Source organism: Lolium rigidum, chromosome 7, assembly GCF_022539505.1.
Source record: "Lolium rigidum isolate FL_2022 chromosome 7, APGP_CSIRO_Lrig_0.1, whole genome shotgun sequence".
NCBI classification, from domain to species: Eukaryota; Viridiplantae; Streptophyta; class Magnoliopsida; order Poales; family Poaceae; genus Lolium; species Lolium rigidum.
The window spans coordinates 89,203,640-89,223,886 of NC_061514.1; the positions used below are offsets into that span (position 1 = coordinate 89,203,640).

At 46.6% G+C, this 20,247-nt stretch overlaps 1 protein-coding gene across 3 annotated transcripts; it reads right to left on the bottom strand.

Moving 5' to 3' along the window:
• Positions 1–9,839: 9,839 nt before the first annotated feature.
• Positions 9,840–12,016, bottom strand: LOC124673911 (probable trehalose-phosphate phosphatase 1). 3 transcript variants are annotated; one of them, XM_047209962.1, is made up of 10 exons: positions 11,511–12,016; positions 11,292–11,378; positions 11,130–11,201; positions 10,954–11,052; positions 10,792–10,848; positions 10,603–10,704; positions 10,434–10,511; positions 10,220–10,360; positions 10,028–10,120; positions 9,840–9,934 (listed from the first exon to the last, which is right to left on the bottom strand). In XM_047209962.1, exons 1-10 carry the CDS (start codon positions 11,811–11,813, stop codon positions 9,884–9,886), a joined length of 1,083 nt encoding a protein of 360 aa, XP_047065918.1. In that variant the 5' UTR covers positions 11,814–12,016; the 3' UTR covers positions 9,840–9,883. The 3 variants fall into 3 exon arrangements, with proteins under 3 accessions (XP_047065918.1, XP_047065917.1, XP_047065916.1); XM_047209961.1 differs by having other exon boundaries at positions 10,990–11,052; positions 11,292–11,432; XM_047209960.1 differs by having other exon boundaries at positions 11,292–11,432.
• Between the last annotated feature and the right edge of the window lie 8,231 nt (positions 12,017–20,247).

Genomic DNA, 20,247 nt, shown 5'->3' on the forward strand with positions numbered 1-20,247 from the left:
AAGACTCAAGCACTATATCTCAGGTGATTCTTATAATGTTGATGTTGATATTATTCAAGTGGAAACGCCGGAGGCTTTCATCAAAGGACAAATTGACAGTCCGCCAGAACTCGACTTTGAATAGGTAACAGTACTGGTAATGAAAAGTTCGCGATTTACTTTCCGAACATTATTTTTGTTGTTTTTGGAAAATATGAAAAATTACGAGTTCGAAACGGAGTGGAAAGGACGCACGAGGGCGTGCCACCATAGGCCGGCGCGGCCCGACTCGGGCCCGCGCCGACCTATGGTCCGGCCGCCTCGCCGCCCCTTTCCGACCTGCGGTTCGATCCGGTACTTTCCGTTTGTTCTGAAAGTTTTTATTATAAAATCCCCCGGACCCCTGGAGGTCCGTATATCGTTCTCTCGACGTGTTTTGTTTCGAGCTGTTTCTGCCAGGATTTGTTTTGGATCTAGAGCCATCATGTCTTCATCGGGAACTCCGAAGGACAGCTCCTGCAAGGATGTTGGCAACTTGTACATGGAGGAGCTGAGGATGCACCCAAAGGAGTTGATGCTCGTCGAGGGAAACTGCCGATCAAAGATGTTCGTGGTCCCAAAGGAGAGGGAAGCTTGGAAGACAGGATGGAGAAGCTAGAACAAGAGGTCTTCAATTACAAGAAGATGGCCGAGCGTGAAGTGGATATCTTTCACAAGATTGTGTCCGAACTCATTGCCTGAACACGAGAAGGAAACTGCAAAGCTATGGGGCGACATCCTCTCACTTCACGACACCACCAACAAACTCCAAGCTCAACTCTATGACATTCATAATCAAAACTGTGAGTATGAAAACAGGTTTAAACACATAAGCCGTGCTGCTAGTTTCAAGATTCCCGAGACCAAGATGTCATTTGTTGATGGAGAGCCTCTATCTTGGAAGTCTGAAGACGGGAATTCATCACCACCATCGCCAAAGGAGTAATCCATCATCGGTATTGGCATCCCCTTGGTTTGTTCCAAGCTTGGGGGAGTGCCGCGGTATCACATTATCACTACCTTTTACTTTTTACTATCAAGTAGTGTCATATCATGAGTAGGGAAGTTATCGTATGAGATGGGTTGCGGTGTGGAAGTATCTCTCCTTTAGTTTGTCTATGTATCCCTTGGTGTGAGTTATCGTTATGGAATATTAATGAGAAGTCTTATCATTTACATATTGCACACCTTATTTTAGTTTGCAATTTCTACTATATGATTGATCTTGATTTTAGTATTGGTACCACTTTGGGAGCATTAAGTAAATCTATTTGGTTTTGGCAAACTTAGCAATGGTCAATAGCAACAACACTTTGAGTTTAAGAAAAATAGAGGAAATACATGTAGAAGATATTATTATCTTTCTTATCAGTCCTTAGCATTAGTATTCTAAAGTTAAAACTGTTTGTACTTACAAGTAAGATGCATGATTGTTTCTATCACATGTATATTTGTTTGTTTCCCTCAACTCCTATGCTTGCTGTTTAACCTTGCTAGCCAAAGACCTGTACTGAGAGGGAATACTTCTCGTGCATCCAAACCTGAACCCAAACCTATGCCAATTGTGTCCACCATATCTACCTATTGCATGGTATTTTCTGCCATTCCAAGTAAATACTTCATGTGCTACCTTTAAACAATTCAAAAACTTATTACTTCTTATTTGTGTCAATGTTTTATAGCTCATGAGGAAGTATGTGGTGTTTTATCTTTCGATCTTGTTAGGCGGCCTCCATTAATGGACTAGTGGCTTCATCCACTTATCCTATAATTTTGCAGTAAGAGCCGGCAACGGGGTTCCCGACTCCAATTAATCAACTTTCATTAATAATTCTCTTCACATGTTTTGCCCTGATTCATCGGTAAGCAACTTAATTTTGCAATAGACACTCCTCCATGGTATGAGATTGTTGGAAGGCACCCGAGGATACGGTTAGCCATGGCTTGTGTAAGCAAAGGTTGGGGGAGTGTCATCCTTAAATAAACTAAAATACATGTGTAAACAAAAGAGAAGAGGGATGATCTACCTTGCTGGTAGAGATAACGTCCTTCATGGGAGCCGCACTTTGGAGGTCTGTTTGGCAAGGGGGTTAGAGTACCCGCTACCGATCGTTGACAACAACAAACACCTCCCAAAACTTTACTTTTATTCTCTTTATATGATTTCAAAACTCGAAAAGCTCTAGCACATGATTTAATCCCTCGCTTCCCTCTGCGAAGGGCCTGTCTTTTACTTTATGTTGAGACAGTAAACCTATTTCCCTCCATCTCCAGCAAGCATTTGAGTTGTTGTGATCAAACCATTATATTGTGATTTGCTTCATCATGTCTTTACTCTTTCTTGTTTAGTACAAGTTTTTACCTGAATGATTATAGCTTTGAAAGTCATCAATGATTAATATGATTGAGTATGCAAGTTTACCATAAGCTTTAATATGAGAGTGCTGCTCAATAGATAAAGTATAATCTGTTAACTGTTCTCTGACCAAGAACAAAGTTTTCCATCACCAATTATGATTTCTTATGCACCTTTATTTGTGATTACCTTATACTTGTTTCAAGTTGAGTTATATGAGGAAGTTGTTTACTATAATGTCTTGTGTGAATGAATATGATGCTTCTTGTCCGTATTTTATTTATCGACTCTTCACTCCATAAACATGTGGTCCTCGTTTATCGAGTTCGGTTCCGCTTGGGGACAAGCGAAGTCTAAGCTTGGGGGAGTTGATACGTCCAATTTGCATCACTATTTTATATCATAATTTGTCGTTATTCATTGATATATTTCATATTGGGACACAATACTTATGTTATTTCATCTATTTTGCATGTTTCATGATTATTTGGAGATCGAGCACCGGAGCCAGGATTCTGCTGGAAAAAGCACCGTCAGGATGCGATATTTCGGAAGATCAACTGTGGAAGGAAGTTTTACAAAAAATCCTATTTTTCCAGATGACGGAGGAAGCCAGAAGGGGGAGCCAGCTGGACCCGGGGTGAGCCCACACCATAGGGTGGCGCGGCCCATGGCTCCGGCCGCGCCACCATGTGGTGTGGGGCCCCTCGGTCTCTTTCGCCTCCTTTTCTTCGCGAAACCCTTCGTCCCGAAGACCTAAGCCACGGAGGAATCCTCACGAAGGGTTACGGCCGCCTGCGGGGCGGAGAACACCGGAGAGAAAAGAGCTCTCCGGCGGGCAGGAATCCGCCGGGGAAATTCCCTCCCGGAGGGGGAAATCGACGCCATCGTCACCGCCATCGAGCTGGACATCATCTCCATCACCATCATCATCATCTCCACCATCATCACCGCCATCTCCACCGCTGGACATCGTCACCGCTCGTAGCAATTTGGGTTTGATCTTGATTGTTTGATAGGGGAAACTCTCCCGATACCGATTTCTACTTGTTGTTGATGCTATTGAGTGAAACCATTGAACCAAGGTCTATGTTCAGATTGTTATTCATCATCATATCACCTCTGATCATGTTCCATATGATGTCTCGTGAGTAGTTCGTTTAGTTCTTGAGGACATGGGTGAAGTCTAAATGTTAGTAGTGAACTATGGTTGAGTAATATTTAATGTTATGATATTTAAGTTGTGGTGTTATTCTTCTAGTGGTGTCGTGTGAACGTCGACTACACGACACTTCACCATTTATGGGCCTAGGGGAATGCATCTTGTACTCGTTTGCCAATTGCGGGGTTGCCGGAGTGACGAAACCTAAACCCCCGTTGGTATATCGATGCAGGAGGGATCGCAGGATCTCGCAGTTTAAGGTCGTGGTTAGATTTATCTTAATTACTTTCTTGTAGTTGCGGATGCTTGCAAGGGGTATAATCACAAGTATGTATTAGTCCTAGGAAGGGCGGTACATTAGCATAGGTTCACCCACACAACACTTATCAAAACAATGAAGATTAATCAGCTATATGTAGCGAAAGCAAGAGACTAAATTCCCATGTGTCCTCGAGAACGTTTGGTCATTATAAGTAAACAAACCGGCTTGTCCTTTGTGCTAAAAAGGATTGGGCCACTCGCTGCAATTATTTCTCTCGCATTTTACTTACTTGTACTTTATTCATCTGTTACATCAAAACCCCCGAATACTTGTCTGTGAGCATTTACAGTGAATCCTTCATCAAAACTGCTTGTCAACACCTTCTGCTCCTCGTTGGGTTCGACACTCTTATTTATCGAAAGTACTACGATACACCCCCTATACTTGTGGGTCATCAACATCTAGATTACAAGCATCATCATATGAATCTCAATCATGTAAGGCATCTCATGAGATTATTGTATTGAAGTACATAGGAGAGAGATTAACCACATAGCTACCGGTACAGCCCTTAGCCTCGATGGAGAACTACTCCCTCCTCATGGGAGACAAGCAGCGTTGATGAAGATGGCGGTGGTGTCGATGGAGGAGGCTTCCGGGGCACTTCCCCGTCCCGGCGGCGTGCCGGAACAGAGACTCCTGTCCCCCAGATCTTGGCTTCGCGATGGCGGCGGCTCTGGAAGGTTTTCTCTGGTTTCGTCGAACGTAATAGGGTTTTCGCGACGGAGATCTTAAGTAGGCGGAAGGGCGGCCTCGGAGGGGCCGCGGGGGGCCCACACACTAGGGGGGCGCGCCCACCCCCTTGGCCGCGCCGCCCTGTGGGGTGGGGCCCTCCTGGCTCCCCTCTGGCCCTTCTTCGGTGCTCTGGAAGCTTCCGGGAAAAATAGGATGTTGGGCGTTGATTTCGTCCGATTCCGAGAATATTTCCTTTCTAGGATTTCTGAAACCAAAAACGGCAGAAAACAGGAACTGGCACTTCGGCATCTCGTCAATAGGTTAGTTCCGGAAAACGCATAATAATGACATATAATGTGTATAAAACATGTGAGTATCATCAATAATGTGGCATGGAACATAAGAAATTATCGATACGTCGGAGACGTATCAGCGCCCTGGTGAGAAGACTGAGAACGGTGCCATCGCTGATGCTAGACTGAAATGCACTTCGTTCGATTGGATCTCGACCTGGAAGTCGTCCACGGCTTCTACCCATCAAGGGCGTGCCTCAGAAGCCTACCTGTCGGAGCACCCGGAAGAATCAGGCAACATACATGTGGTGATCTGATAACATGGTCTGGGTGTTTGAGAAGGTGCTTTAGTGCTTTAAAACATAGTGTAGCTGGGCTTATCTGCTTCTTGGCAAGTTGGGATCAGATGCTGTGTGATGACTGTCCTCTTGTCTAGAGCTTTTCGTTATGTTTCTTAAGACCCTCAGCTTAGCTGATGGGCTGGATCTCTTTAGCTTTTTATTACTATTTTGTTAAAACGCTATGTGTTTCATTTTCTATAATGAGAATGGAGCTGGGGAGCGCTCCCTGTTTGTCTAAAAAAAACCTAATCCCCGTCACCAACCCCTTTCTCCAGTCCCCCCACTCTGCCGCTGCCAGCGGGAGCCGCCGGGCAAAGCTCGGGCGATGCCGACGGCGGCTTTCCCCTACCCATGCTCGCGTAGGGCTGTGCGGGGCAGCGCCGGTCGGCGACGGTGCGACTTGGACGGCGGGCAAGGGTCAGGAGCTGCCCTGTTGCGCGCCTACGGCGTTGGTGGTGGGTGGATGCAGACGACCGGTGGTGGGGAGATCGTCCAGGGAGGCGGCCAGGTGGCTCGCGGCGACATGCCCAGATCTTGGCCCTCCGGACACAATCTGGATTGGGCGGGCCTCGTCATCGTAGCCTAATCCTGAAGGTCTCAGCCCTGTGGTCGACAGGCGGCGGCATTCCGGTGGGTTCCCAGAGGAGATGGATGTGGTAGGCAGGGCGCTCACTATGCAGGTTGGTGGTGACGGCCATGGCGCTGCAGCGCAACGGCTGGGCTAGCTGGGCTGATCTGGGCCTAACCTAGGCGTGGTCTAGGCCTGACTTGGGCCTGGCAGGCCTGCAGTTGCGTCCGGTGGGCGACCGCCAATGGCGGTGAAGCAAGGTTTCCTCTGGTTGGTTCCGGATGCCGCCCCTGCGGCCCGTCACAGGCATACTCCACTTAACACGTTGGCCTCGCGGTACCTGTTGTCGCTCCTTGACCCGAGTTCGTGGACACCGGGGCGGCGACCCTGGAATGGACCGGCGGGCATCTACACGGTGACCGACGTGGCGGCGGTGGTGGTCTCGTTCTTTGGTCATTTGAATGCAAGGAGCGGGCGGCAAGAGATCCTGGAGGTGACGGTGTGGCATACCGGCTTCTCCCAGATCGTGTTTCGGAAGCTTGGGCTCGAAGACACTGGACGGCTCGAGATATCGGGTGTGTGCGAAGATTTTTCCGGCCGAAAGCTCGGCGTTTCGACGCCAACGGCGACAACAACTGCGGGCGACGTAACCCACTTGGGGGCGCCATTGCGGCTATCTTCGTCGCTCTACTACTCTGGATGAAAACCCTTGACCTTGCGGTCTTGATGGCAGCGGCGTGTATGTTGTTACCCTCTTGGGGGCATCGTCGTGGAGCTCCGATCCTTCTTGGTTTCACTTTGATGGCTTTGGTGGCAAGTCTTGGCTTTCATTTTACTTTTTTGTTTATCCTTGATCTGCTTTGTAAGACCTCCTCATGACCTTGTATCGGTTTGGCTGTGTGTGGCTTTATTTATAAAGCGAGGCGGAAGCCTGATTGGAGGATGATCTATAGTTCTATTAATGTGAAAAATCTTAATAAACTATTTTCTATTCTAAGCTACACAAAAATGATAAAATCAGACAGATTTGAAAGTGAACAGTGCATATTTAACACTATATAATTTGTCAAATTTGTCATTTTGTATAGCCTACAATATAAAAAACTCCTTCCGTTCTGCGAAAGTTGTCTGAGATTTTTAAAATTTGGATGTATTTGCACACTATTTAGTACGTAGATACATCTAAATTTAGTCATATCTTTGACAAGTTCAATGAGACGGCGGCAATAATTCATATTCAGATTTTACAGATTTGTAGTATACATCATTCCCTACCCCTACGATTTTTTAGCAGGTTTTCTAAAACTTTAGAATATAAATTTTAAGTATTTGAAAATAAAGAACTATATGTAGTTTTACCTTTATTTGTCCACTCCCAGAAAAGAAAACTCTTACAGTCTGTCGGCCTCGGGGACCAGTGCCACCGTGGCACACCGTACACCAAGCAAATCCTTAAATCCGTCTGATTACTGGCCGCTGAATAACTTCTTGAAGCTAAAGATCATAGAACGGTTTGAGTTACTATATGAAGCTATATATATGGACTTCTCGAGAATAAATTTTAAAAAGCCCCATGGGCACGAACATTTTTGAGGACTTAAGTTTTCTATAAAGGGAGTTACAATACATAAACCTATGGACAAAGGGACTCGAACCCGGGTTGCGGGGCCGCAAGCGAAATTCGAGCTCAAGCTAGCCGCAGATGGTCGGGAGAATCCTTGCCACCTACCCTTGCCATTGCATGCATGCATCGTACCCTTGCCAATGCGGTTTAAATTATGGAAAAATCTTTGTTGATATTTATACATACGTGGTTTGGTTGTCGGCTGACTTCGAAAAGAAAAAGATTATGGAAGAAAAAAAATGAAAGCCTCCAAGATTTGCTCCTTTTTTCCACGCTATGTTCTGTAATCAACTTAGACAACTTATGTATGTTTACCATGTTACTGATTCTTAAAAATAACGCAACTGTACGTACGTTCGTAGTATTAAACTGATGTTTTGCGCCGCTAAGAATATTCTGAATTCTAACTTCCAACTGACAACTCAACTCAGTCGGTCAAGGTTAGCACCTACCGGTCGCCTAATAATACTTAATGAAACAGCATTATTCATCCCCACTGTTTGCCTGTCGTTTTCAGGGCAGAGACAGGTGGAGACGATAACATGAGAAACACTGGATTGTAGCGATGCCGTGGTGCCGAATGTCAACCTACACAAAGTTCTTTCGTCCACAAAATAACAAACGATGATGCAAACTGTGGCAGGGTTTCATGGGCAAAGTGGGAATTTTTTTTGCCAATGATAAATAAAACGAAATGTCATCTTAGTATAGGCGGCAGCTACCTCGAAAATACCCAATGGAACCCGGCAACGGGCGAGGATGATATCACCTCCGTCCCATGGTTGGAGATTAGCAATGTATTAACTCCTAATGTTGTATTCTATCTTTGTCCAGCTTTTCTGTCGACGTGTATTAGTCGTATTTAGTCCATGCATGCATGCGTTGAGCAATAATTCATGTGCAGAGGCACAGAGCAATAACTGCTGGCAGTTTGCCTTGAACTCTACCAACGCTCACCTGATATTAATGGATGGGGCAGAGGATGAGACCAGACGAGTTCTACTAATTCCTGCCGGCCACCTGCATCTCGTCCTCCTTCGTAAAATCTTCTCACCTTCCCAACGAAACTCCATGTCCATGCCCCAGCTAGCTAGAGCAAGCTAGTATCCGGGCGACATGCCTGGTGCTCCTTCTCTGCCCAAGCTCCAAGACAGCGAGCTGCTCCGGCTGCCTTCCTTGTAGGCCTGAGCTCCAAGGCAGCTAGCGAGCTCCTCTAGTCGTCTTACTCTCTGCACGAGCTTCTCCGGCCGAGCTCCAAGGCAGCAACCTCCTCCACCGCCTTGTTCTTCCACGCAAGCTTCCTCCGAGTGAGATATTTGCTGGTTATTTTTCAGATTAGATGGGATATCAATGTGTATATTTTAATCCAGAAGCTCTATTTTAACTCTTTTTTTGTACGTTGGATGTTGTGGGAAGAAGTAGCGCTTGTTCTTGATTTCTTGTGGATTCTACTACAACTATTTTTAGTTTAATCTGGCAAGAGAAAATGTATTTTCCTATCTTCTAAAAGCTATGGATCGGTTTCTGAATGCAACGACAAGATGCCTACGGGCTTACGGCTTTAGATTTCAGATTATGTATGCATTTAAAAAAAGTTATACTTGACGAAAAAATCATGCATTTTTTCCTTGTTGAAAAAATGTTTTTTTAATTAATCTGTAATAGGAACAGTGCTCTGTTCACATGGTCCAAGAAAAAATAATGTTATTTTCCTGATAAGAAACTTTTCTTATTTTTCATGACCATCTTACTGTTCGATAAGCTCTAAATTAGAAGCAGCGGTTTGATGATGCATCAACTTATTATTAATCGATGTTATTGCATGCCTGAAAATGTACTGCTCTATTCATATGGTCCCAGAAAAAATATAAAGATTCTTGACAAAAAAATGTTCTTATTATTCATGGCCATCTTACTGTTTGATAACCTCTAAACTGGACGCGTCAAAATGGAGAAGCATGTGCATGAAAAATGCATTGTTCTGTTCATTGTCTAAGAAAAAATATTTTATTAACAAAAGATAATCTTACTGTTTATGCCCAAATTATTGTGCGATAACTCTAAATTAGAACCATCAACTTGTTAATTGATGTTAATCAATGCATTATAGCTGCATTGTTCTTTTCATATTAGTTTATGAAAAATAATCATATGTTCTTACCAAAAGAAACTCGCTGCTCATGACCATGTTATTGTTCCATCAGTAGTATGCTCCCTGCAAACGTACAACTATTAAATGGTGAAAACGTATAGCAATAAAGCCACTGACCCTGCATAGCATTTATGTCTTGTATTTCCTTCCGTATCCAACTAGTATAGAAAATGTAATGCAAGGGTATTAATTAGGTGCTATATTACATCCGAATCATAGAGCAGGTTTCAATGATTGTGATATCAACCTCGCGCGTTGCCAGGTTCCAAACGTCCGGGTCGGCAGCTACCTAAGCTATCCACCTCCAGCGCTGTGAAATAGTCGCCCGCTGCCAGACTAAACGGCTATAACTGAGATATCATTCTTTATCATTCATGCTGATTGTTCCTTCCATCTTACCAAGGAATTGAGGAATTCCATCACCTGCATGACAGTTTGGCAACCGAAACGGCCTAATCAGTTGATTGAACAAGTGCAGAAATCAAGCATGAGAATGGAAGGCGTTTTTTTTTTTACTTCAGATGGGGCTCGGAGTGAGTAGAAGGCTTCAGTCTCCTTTGGCACTTGCGAAATGAGAATCCCAAATCCATAGTTCCGCTTCCGGAGCAACTAATCGTCGTTGCAAACAATAGAAGAAACAGAATGTATGCTTAGTGAATTTGTGTGTACAATCTGAATGTCTTTTTTTTTTCCTGAAGAAAATGAAACCTTGAACGCGTCTTCGTCGGTTTGGTCATCTCCAATGTAGATAGAAAGAACGCTTTCAGGGTCATCTAGCTGGAGCAACTGGAGCAGAAACTCCACTGCATTTCCCTTGTCCCAGTCAATCACTGGACGAATCTCTAAAACCTACATAATTGCACATGGTAAGATGCATATTCTGCCAGTGGTACAAGACTACAATACTTTGGAGTCTTCCTACCTTTCGTCCGGTTGTTAGTTTGAGACGAGGAAAAGCTTTCAGGACATTGTCGACAATCTCCGTGACTAATTTCCAGTCCTGGAGACAGGCACAGGTAGAACATTCAGAGGAAAGTGTAATTGCTGCACCAAGGAAGGCAGAACCAGCTAAACTTGATTTCCAACTCTACCTTTTTGTCGACGTTGCGGAAATGTACAGACACACAAAACTTGTTGTTCTCAACATTTGCACCCTTGATTGATCGTGTGGCCTCCACTAGGGACTTGTAAACCTGTTGTGCAAAAATATAGCATGCTGACATTTGCATATACAAGTAGCCAAATGACTTCCTAGAAAAAAATTACAACTAACTATATACCTCACTGATCATGGGTAAGAACTCACTTGCAGGTTGGAACAGTTTGGTTTCTTTGTCCTACAATAACGAATAGTTCAGAAAATACAATAAAGGAACTAAAAGGGTAAAACTCTGGAATTTAAAAGTCGTCCTTGAAATCCAAAGTGATTAAAAAGTGCTAACATTATTTGTTTTACTTTCAGAATCTGCAGAGGATACCAGTATATCCATTCCATGACTTCCGGCGTAGTAGAGCTCCTTCAGCTTCACAAATTCAAACACCTGAACATGCAGAGGCATCAGATATATGATTTTACTACAGGCCCAGCTTCCAGAGGTGTTTAACTTGGTCTTCACACCTTTTCACGTGACCTCCCGCTGACGATTGCCGTTGGGCAGAACTTGGCAACATTCTTCACAGCAGTGCGCATCTGAAGGAAGTTTGTCAGATTGAGCAAGCAAGTTATGCATAACTCAACCGATTTTCAGTAGTAAGCATGTTTATCCAACATGTCAGTTACCTCTGGGGACATGAACGCCTTCTCGGGATCATTGACGATAGGCGAAAGGGTGCCATCATAGTCCAGAAACAAGGCGATCTTCTTGCCCTGTGCATTGGTTATGATTTGGTCGAAGGAAGCCAAAGCAGAAGGATATTTTGCCTGCAATGAAGGGCAAAACTGTAGAATGCTTTGCATAAGGCACTCTCTGGATAACTGAAAACCGAAATGAACACTAACCAGCCAGGCGTTGTTAGCAGCAACTTCCTCAGGAGCGGAATGTTCGTATGGTATTGCACAGGTTGACGGCAGGTTCATGACACCGAGCAGTCCATTGACGACTTCGACAAGCTTAGGTCGACTGATACATGTTGCACCGGAGGAAGACCAGTGATGTCCCTTGGATGTGACTGGAGATGGCACCATATTTGAAGGCAATGCCAATACCGTCTGCCGTGGCCCCGATGCTGCGACGACCGCCGCTGCCTCCGCCGCCGCCACCCAGAGTAGGACGACCGACCGCAACCCCAGGCACCGCCCCATCCCGCCAAGCAATCTCCCGCTGGCCAGATCTAGCTACGAGCCGGGATCGCCGGAGCGGAGCGGACAGCGGAGCCGAGCCGAGCTGGGAATCGCGAAATTAGCAGGCGGCGGCGAGCCCGCGGGAGACAACGGGAGCTCTGCCGGAATAGCCGATGGAGTGGAGGGGTAGGTAATCTCCGGTGAGTTCGATTTTCGCCATCGTGTTTCAGAACCTCATGTCACATTCCGGTTCAAAAGGTGATGAAGCTGATAGGATCCAAAAGAGTACAGACCTATTTGCTTTTCAAAATTTTCACCAAAATCCTTACTGTCAGAGTAACTCCAGTCATGGAGAAATTGTTGTCTAATCATTAAACTGCTTTCATCAAGGGAAGATACATCACAGATGGGGTTATGCTGCTCCAAGAGATTCTGAGAGAGAGTAAATACAGGGGCAACAGGGGGTTGTGCTAAAAATTGACTTTGAAAAGGCATACGACAAAGTAAACTGGAATTTTTTGTTTGATTGTTGTTCACAGAAGGGCTTCAGTGATAGCTGGCTTGTTTGGATTAAAAATGTGGTAACAAATGGTACCTTGAGTGTGAAAGTGAATGATAATGTTGGTCCATATTTTGCTAGCCGTAAAGGTGTGAGACAAGGAGATCCTTTTGCCTTTCCTGTTTAATATGGCTGCCAACAGCTTGTCCAAGATGATATCTCTGGCACAGCGTCTCATCACAGGACTTGCAGATAATTTGGTGGAGAATGGTATTGCCTTACTACAATATACTGATGATACTATTCTGCTCATTCAGGATGATGTTGAATAAGTTGTGAATCTGAAAATCATCTTGTATATTTTTGAAACACTGTTTGTACTCAAAATCAACTTTGAAAAAAGTGAGATCACGATGATACTAGATGATGAGATGAAAGCCCATTTCTTTGCTTCCCTTTTTAATTGTCAGCAGGGAACTGGCCCATTAAATATCTGGGCACTTCTGTTTGTGCAAGAAGACCAACAGTTGCTGAAATGAAATTTTTGGGTGAAAAGACAAAGAAGAAAATGAGTGGTTGGGTGGGGAATGCCATGTCCATTGGAGGGAGAGTTATCAAGATTGATGCCTGCATGTCCAGTGTGGCTGTTTATCAGATGTCCATGAGGTTGCTCCACAAAACAAGTATTGAACAACTTCACAAACCTATCAGATCTTTCTTTTGGGCTGGAAGTGCTGATAAAAAGAAATATCATTTTGTTAGATGGAAATGGATTTGTAGACCAAAGAGAAAAGGTGGCTTGGGTATAAAAAATCTCCATTTGTTCAACATCAGTTTAATGTGCAAATGGTGGTGGAAATTGGAAAATGAAACAGGACCTTGGCAGGATATGATGAAACATAAATATATGAACCATGGTGGTGTGTATCATACAAGAAAAAAACCTGGAGACTCCCCCCTCTGGTCTGATATGTTACAGGTGAAACAGATTTATCTGAAAGGGAGAAGGATGAAGGTGGGGAATGGTAAAGATACAAGCTTCTGGTGTGATGCATGGTGTGATCAAATCCCCCCGAAAGATAGATTTCCAGATATTTTTGACATCTGTATTGAGCAAAATGTGACAGTTGCTGCTGCTGCAGACATGAAATAGAAATTTTCCTTCAGAAGGTGGATGACACCTGATATTGCTTTGCAGATTCATGGACTGAAACAAATTATGTCACAAACTGTTTTAACTGATGTGCAAGATAAACCCCACTGGAAATGGATAAAAAGTGGCAAGTTTTCTGTCAAATCAGTTTATAATCATTTGTGCAGCAATGGCATAGATAGAACCTTCAAACACCTTTGGAAGGGTAGAATTCCTTTGAAGATCAAAATCTGGTTGTGGATGATTTGGCATAATGCCATTGCCACAAAGGACAACTTGCTGAGAAGAAAATGGCAAGGAAGTGCTACCCGTCAGTTCTGCAATGGTCCTGAAACTATCTCACATCTTTTCTTCTCCTGTCCAGCCGCAAAATTTGTTTGGGGTGCAGTTGGTAATTTGGTTGGGGCAAAATCAAGACCTGACTCATTCACACAAATTTTCTGGTGGATACCACAATTCATTCCTGCAAGCAGAAACATGCAGATTGCGGGGTTGGCTGCGATCTGCTGGGCGATATGGATGCTTAGAAATAGATCTTGCTTTGATCACAAAATGATCAAAGATCCTGTCGAACTGATCAGTTATTCCACTGTCTTTATGAAATACTGGGCAGGTTGATGACCCACAAGTATAGGTGATCGCAACAGTCTTCGCGGGAAGTAAAACCTAATTTATTGATTCGACACAAGGGGAGCCAAAGAATATTTGTAAGCCTTAACAGCGGAGTTGTCAATTCAGTGCACACTGGAAACGGACTTGCTCGCAAGAGTTTATCGACGATAGCAGTTTTATAGCGATAGCAGGTGGTGAAATATCGAGCAACGGTGTAACGAAAATAGCAGTAGTGATTATAGTAAACATCGGGATTAAAATATCGTAGGCACGGGGATGGATGAACGGGCGTTGCATGGATGAGAGAAACTCATGTAACAATCAAGGTAGGGCATTTGCAGATAATAATAAAACGATCCAAGTACTAATCAATCAATAGGCATGTGTTCCATATTTAGTCGTACGTGCTCGCAATGAGAAACTTGCACAACATCTTTTGTCCTACCAGTACGGTGGCGGCCAGGCACTGTAGGGAATCTATCGGAAATTAAGGTACTCCTTTTAATAGAGCACCGGAGCAAAGCATTAACACTCCGTGAACACATGTGATCCTCATATCACCGCCTTCCCCTTCGGTTGTCCCAATTTCGTCACTTTGGGGCCTCGGGTTCCGGACAACAATACGTGTATACAACTTGCGGGTAAGATCATAAAACAATGAATATCATCATGAATTGATAACATGTTCGGATCTGAAATCATGGCACTCGGGCCCTAGTGACAAGCATTAAGCATAACAAGTTGCAACAATATCATAAAAGTACCAATTACGGACACTAGGCACTATGCCATAACAATCTTATGCTATTACATGACCAATCTCATCCAATCCCTACCATCCCCTTCAGCCTACGAGCGGGGGAATTACTCACACATGGATGGGGGAAACATGGCTGGTCGATGGAGAGGCGTCGGTGGTGATGATGGCGATGATCTCCTCCAATTCCCCGTCCCGGCGGAGTGCCAGAACGGAGTTTCTGGTCCCGAGACGGAGTTTCGCGATGGTGGCGGCGTTCTGGATGTCTTCTGGCGATTTCTTCTTCTCGTCTCGCGTTTTTAGATCGAAACCCTTAAGTAGTCCAGAGGGGGACGTCAGAGGCTGGCCGAGGGGGCCACACAGTAGGGCGGCGCGCCCCCCCTCCAGGCCGCGCCGACCTAGTGTGTGGGGGTGTTGCGGTCAGAAACCCACCGGCGAGCAGCGACGGGCACCACTGTATAGCCGGGAGGCCCCCAGGACTGCGGCTGGCCCTGGTCCCTCCGAGCGACGGCCCGCAAAGCCTTCGGCACGCACGTCCGATGCTGATGCAAGGGCGTGCCACCTGACCTATACCTGGTCGGGGAAGGTGTTGGATGTGCCTCGCTTAGTTTCCTGCATGGCATACACGTAAACATTAAATACGAGCCTCGATCGGCTCTCAGGTTATCTCGTGAATCGGCTCAAGGAGCCGATCCACCCATGATACGTACGAGGTGTACGATCGGATGGTGGTCTGCTTGATCAAAATAAAGCTAAAACGACCTACTACGATTTAGGGTTTTCACCGCATAATCGGAACATCCTACTCGTGATTGAGCTCGGCGGCCACGCACGGTGATCGTAAACCGACCCTAGACAAGGCCTAAAAACCAACACGAAGTTGATCCTCGGAACATCCTTGTCTAGGGCTAGCAAACTACACCCTACGCGCCACTCGGATCCTTCAACCCGTTTGTAAGGCCTAACCATGCGAGATATTAAACTAATCCTTGAAGAACAAGGAGCAACCATAACGGATCGGATCTACTAAATAATGATCAAGCGGGGTGCCGCCCTTACACCCAAGATAGGTGTAAGGGCGGCTAGATGTCTAAGGGTCGCACGACGATAGCATATGATACGATGAACAATGCTAACCCTAAAACACCTATGATAACTACGTTGCTCGCCATCAAAAAGGCTTCAGCACGAGCAACGCATGAACTATGAATAAACGTGTACTGCCTAGATCGCAAGATGCGATCTAGGCAGCATGATGCTTACCCGGAAGAAACCCTCGAGACAAGGGAGTTAGCGATGCGCCTAGATTGGTTTGTGGTGAACGTGATTGTTGTTTATTTCATAAACCCTAGATACATATTTATAGTCCGTAGACTTTCTAACGTGGGAATAATCCCAACCGGGCACGGGCCCAAACTCTAACTAACCGACACGTATCCTACTATATTACAGATACACGGGCAAACTAGCCCAAACTTTGCATATAAGGCCGATTCATGTATTTCTTCTATGTATATCCTTCAAACCCATCTTCAATCGCGGCCCACCTCTGATCCGGTCAAATTATGGTGATAACACATGCCCCCTGGTTTTGGAAATGACATTTCCAAAATCACTCTGTTTTTCCTTCGTCGGGCCATGTCGTGGCAGAGCAGAACCGTCGTAGTATCCTTCATCATGATGCCTTGCCTCCTCCACTTCTCCGCGTGACCTGGCAATTTTTTTTTCTGTTGGGCACCACTTCCTCGGAAACTGCTGTGGCATTGAATCTCCACTATATCCCTTTTATTTAACCGCATCGAGCAATTCGCTTTTCTATCCCCTCCTCATTCTATGTTCCTCCGTAGTACTCGAAAACCCTCCTCCCACCATGGACTCTTCCTCCTCTTCCTCCTCCGGTCTTTCCTACCGGTCTTCCTCCTCCCGCGAGCCGACGCCGGAGGACATACGCGCACCAGAGGAGTGGGACCGGGAGGACCACGCCTCCTCCGTCCGGTCCGAGGACGACAAGTCTTTGACCAGCGGAGATGAAGATCTCCGGTTCCTTGGCGATGGGGAGCCTGGAATCGGAAGCGAGGATGACTTGTTCCCCCGGGACGGTTACACCTCCTGCGAGGAAGAGGAGGAGGAAGACGACGACGACGACTCCCTCGAGGGTTACCCGCCGGCGAAACGCCTCCGCACCCGGTGGGATGATGACGACGGCGATGATGACGAGGAGGATGAAGCTCCCGTGAGGGCTACGGGAGCAGCGACGAGGAGCCCACCGGCGGTAGTGCCGATGAGAGCTCCGAGGACGACGGCTGAGGGCAGCGACGGCCCGTAGACTAGGATCTACTAGTGTAGGCCTAGTAGTAGTAGATTGGTCAACAGACCCTTCCTTTGTTCTTCCTTCCTTGAGCAATCGGCTCTTTCTTTGTAAGAAATCCTGTTTATCAATGAAGAATTTCCCCCAATTTGATTTTGCCGATTTCCTTTAAGCTAATTTAGCTGATTTACCCTCCTACTAACTCTGCCGTTTGTCCACTTAGCCAATGCTCAATGAGCCGATGGCAACGCATCGGTCCTTCACAATCTATCCTTCAACTCTTCGACTGATGACTTTGAGACCTGGTGGATAACATAGAAGACCCTTGCCTTCACGGGAGTCCTTAAATTCCTCCCACCAGCTCCGGTGATCCTCTTCTGCAAGAACTCACCATCTTCGAAGAAGGTTGGGACGCAGGACCAGCCGATGACACTCCAATCGGCTTCTAGAAACAGAGCATCTACCAGGTCAGCTGCCCCCCGAGCCTCAGTCAAGGCGAAAACAGTGATGAGGACACGCAATTCAGCCAAATGGACCTGAGCTCGATCAAATCTGAGAAAGCTACCATGCAGAGCCGATTACCTTTCTTCTGTTAAAAACCGATATCGAAAGCGAAGCATCAATCGGCTTAACCGACAAAGGGTTGGAAGTCCTTGAAGAGAATGTTCTGGCACCAAATCGGCTCGTTGTCGCTGAGGAAGCTCTCACTGTTCACTCCCTCCAAGAATCAGAAGGCCATCCGCGTCTTGAACACGCAGCGGGTAGATCCTGTGTAATTGTACTAGTGTCGATGGCCGTGCATCGGCTGTTCATCATGAGAATTTTTTTTACGGGCCGATTTTTCTATCGGCCCCCAATGTTTCACTGCACATGTATCGCACATGTTCATCTGATTAGGTGCCCCCGAGCCGATTACGCCGGTGTATGCGCTAATATCGGCTGCGTAGTTAGCCAAGGCACTATATGTGAACGTCGGCTCTATTAGGACCGGTGTGGACTTCTTCCAGCTCATCGGCCGACGTAAATCCATTGCCCATTAGATCGACGTTGAACCCGAGGCGGAAAGTATGGTGAGGATAATTTTGGCCGATTCTTTGGAATCGGCCTCCATATTGAATTGCTCAATGAAGGTTTTGCAATGTTCCTCCATAGATCCTTGGGGCCGATCACATGGATCGGCATCGCCACGTTTGTCCATAGATCTTGCTCTTGTTACACGGTCGGGCCGGTGGATAAAACCAGCCTAACCCCGTCCTTTGTCACGTCGATGCGCTCGCGATCGTCCAAATTGATGCTCGAGAGTGGCTCTTGGCCTGATGTCTCCCAAATGCTCATGCCGGCCCGTTGAAATCTCGAGCTGAATCATCTGCGTGGACGACTTCTACTTCATCTCCATCCCTTGTATTAGGCATTGGTGCATCGTGGATGGAATGCAACGATTGGCGTGGATCCAATCTCTCCCTAGTAGGACAGCATAAGTGCTCTTCTTGTCGACAATAAGAACGTCGTAGGGACGGTTTTCCTTCCTACGGTCGGATCCACGTTCGAGAACACCTTGTGCGTCGGATGCTTGGCCGTTGAAATCGCTCGGTGTCACATTGGTCTTGATCGGATCCGAGCTAGAGCGTCCCAACCGACGTAGCATGGAGTATGGCATAATGTTGACTTGCCGCTCCGGTGTCCACCGGCATCTTGTTGACGAGGCTGCCCATTGATGTAGCCTCGCAAGTACGGGGCCTTCGGATGCATGTAGCTTCTTTCTCGTGGCTTCTCAAAGATAACCGGCCGTGGGCCGCGATCAAGTTGTGCCACGGGTGCTTCGTCTAATCCTGGAGCACTAAACTCCGTTGGAAGGATGAACACCATGTTTGTGCCGGCCGATGTCTCATCATCGGCTTTCTTTTATACGGGGCGCCACTCTTTCCTTCGTGGCCGACCTTCTTCGTCCGGGGTTCGCTGAATTTTAGCGGCCGGATCAGGCCGCGCCTTCCTCAACGTGTGCGGGTATAACCTTTCGGCTTCCTCCAACCCACGTAGTCGGCTGAACCCTACGCTTTTGGGAACGGGTGAGCCCATCGGGGCACCACCTTGGCCGATGATACTTGCTTCTTCTTCATCATCGTCCTCTAGTTCCTCGAGATCTTCTACCCGAGCGGACTCGGCGTGCTTGTTCGAGGCGGGAGAGGCCTAGACGTTTGAACACGGACACGTTAGCTGCATCCTTCTTCTTTTGTCTACATTACGGACGGTTGCCGATTGTAGGCAATCGGCTCATTCTGAATCCCAGCGAGTAGTACGAAGAAGGGGCAGTCCCGGTGCCTATCCACGTCGTCTTGCTCTCTCGACTTTTCCTTGGCGTGGCGCTCATATCTCTCCTCGTCGCGATCATGCCGACGGTGTCTCCTGGCGTCCCTAGCCAGACGATCTCTTTCATCATCGTCGTTGTATCGCCGGCGTTGGTCATATTGACCCACATACTTGTTGAGGAGGTGATCGGAGAGAGGTCGGCGATATCTTACGTTCCTCACTTCTCCCTCGCGTGATGTAGCGCTTGCCATCGTGACGGAGCCGATCGCGTGGAGCGGCTTCCTCTGTGTCCTTGCTATGAGAGCAGGCTGCCCTCATCTCCGTCCTTACCGAGTGGTGCCCGGGTCCTACCATGTTGATATTGCACGAGAATCATGGCTGGCACCCTCCATGGTAAGTGCACTCCACCATGTTAACGGCGGGGAAGGGGTGTGTGTCGACCTTCATGGCGTGCTGGCTGAAAATTAGACGCCCTTGTTCTATCGCCATTTGGACCTGCGACGCCACACCCTGCGGTCGTTGGTGGCGTGGGTGAACGTGTTATGCCACTTGCGGTATGGCTTTCCGTTCAGCTCTGCGCCGTGGGGATCTTGTGGCCTTCGGGTAACTTTAGGCTGCTTCTCCTTGAGTAAGAGGTCGAAAATTTGCTCGGCCTTGGTGACATCGAAGTCAAACCCTTTTGGAGGACCTTGTGGCTTAACCCACTTACGGGACACGGGGCTTGCCCCAGAGTCCATTCAGCCCTTGCTACCTCTTGATCTCCCGCGAACCTTCATCTTCATCTGCCTCAACCGGGACCACCGCACGCTTGAATTTGTC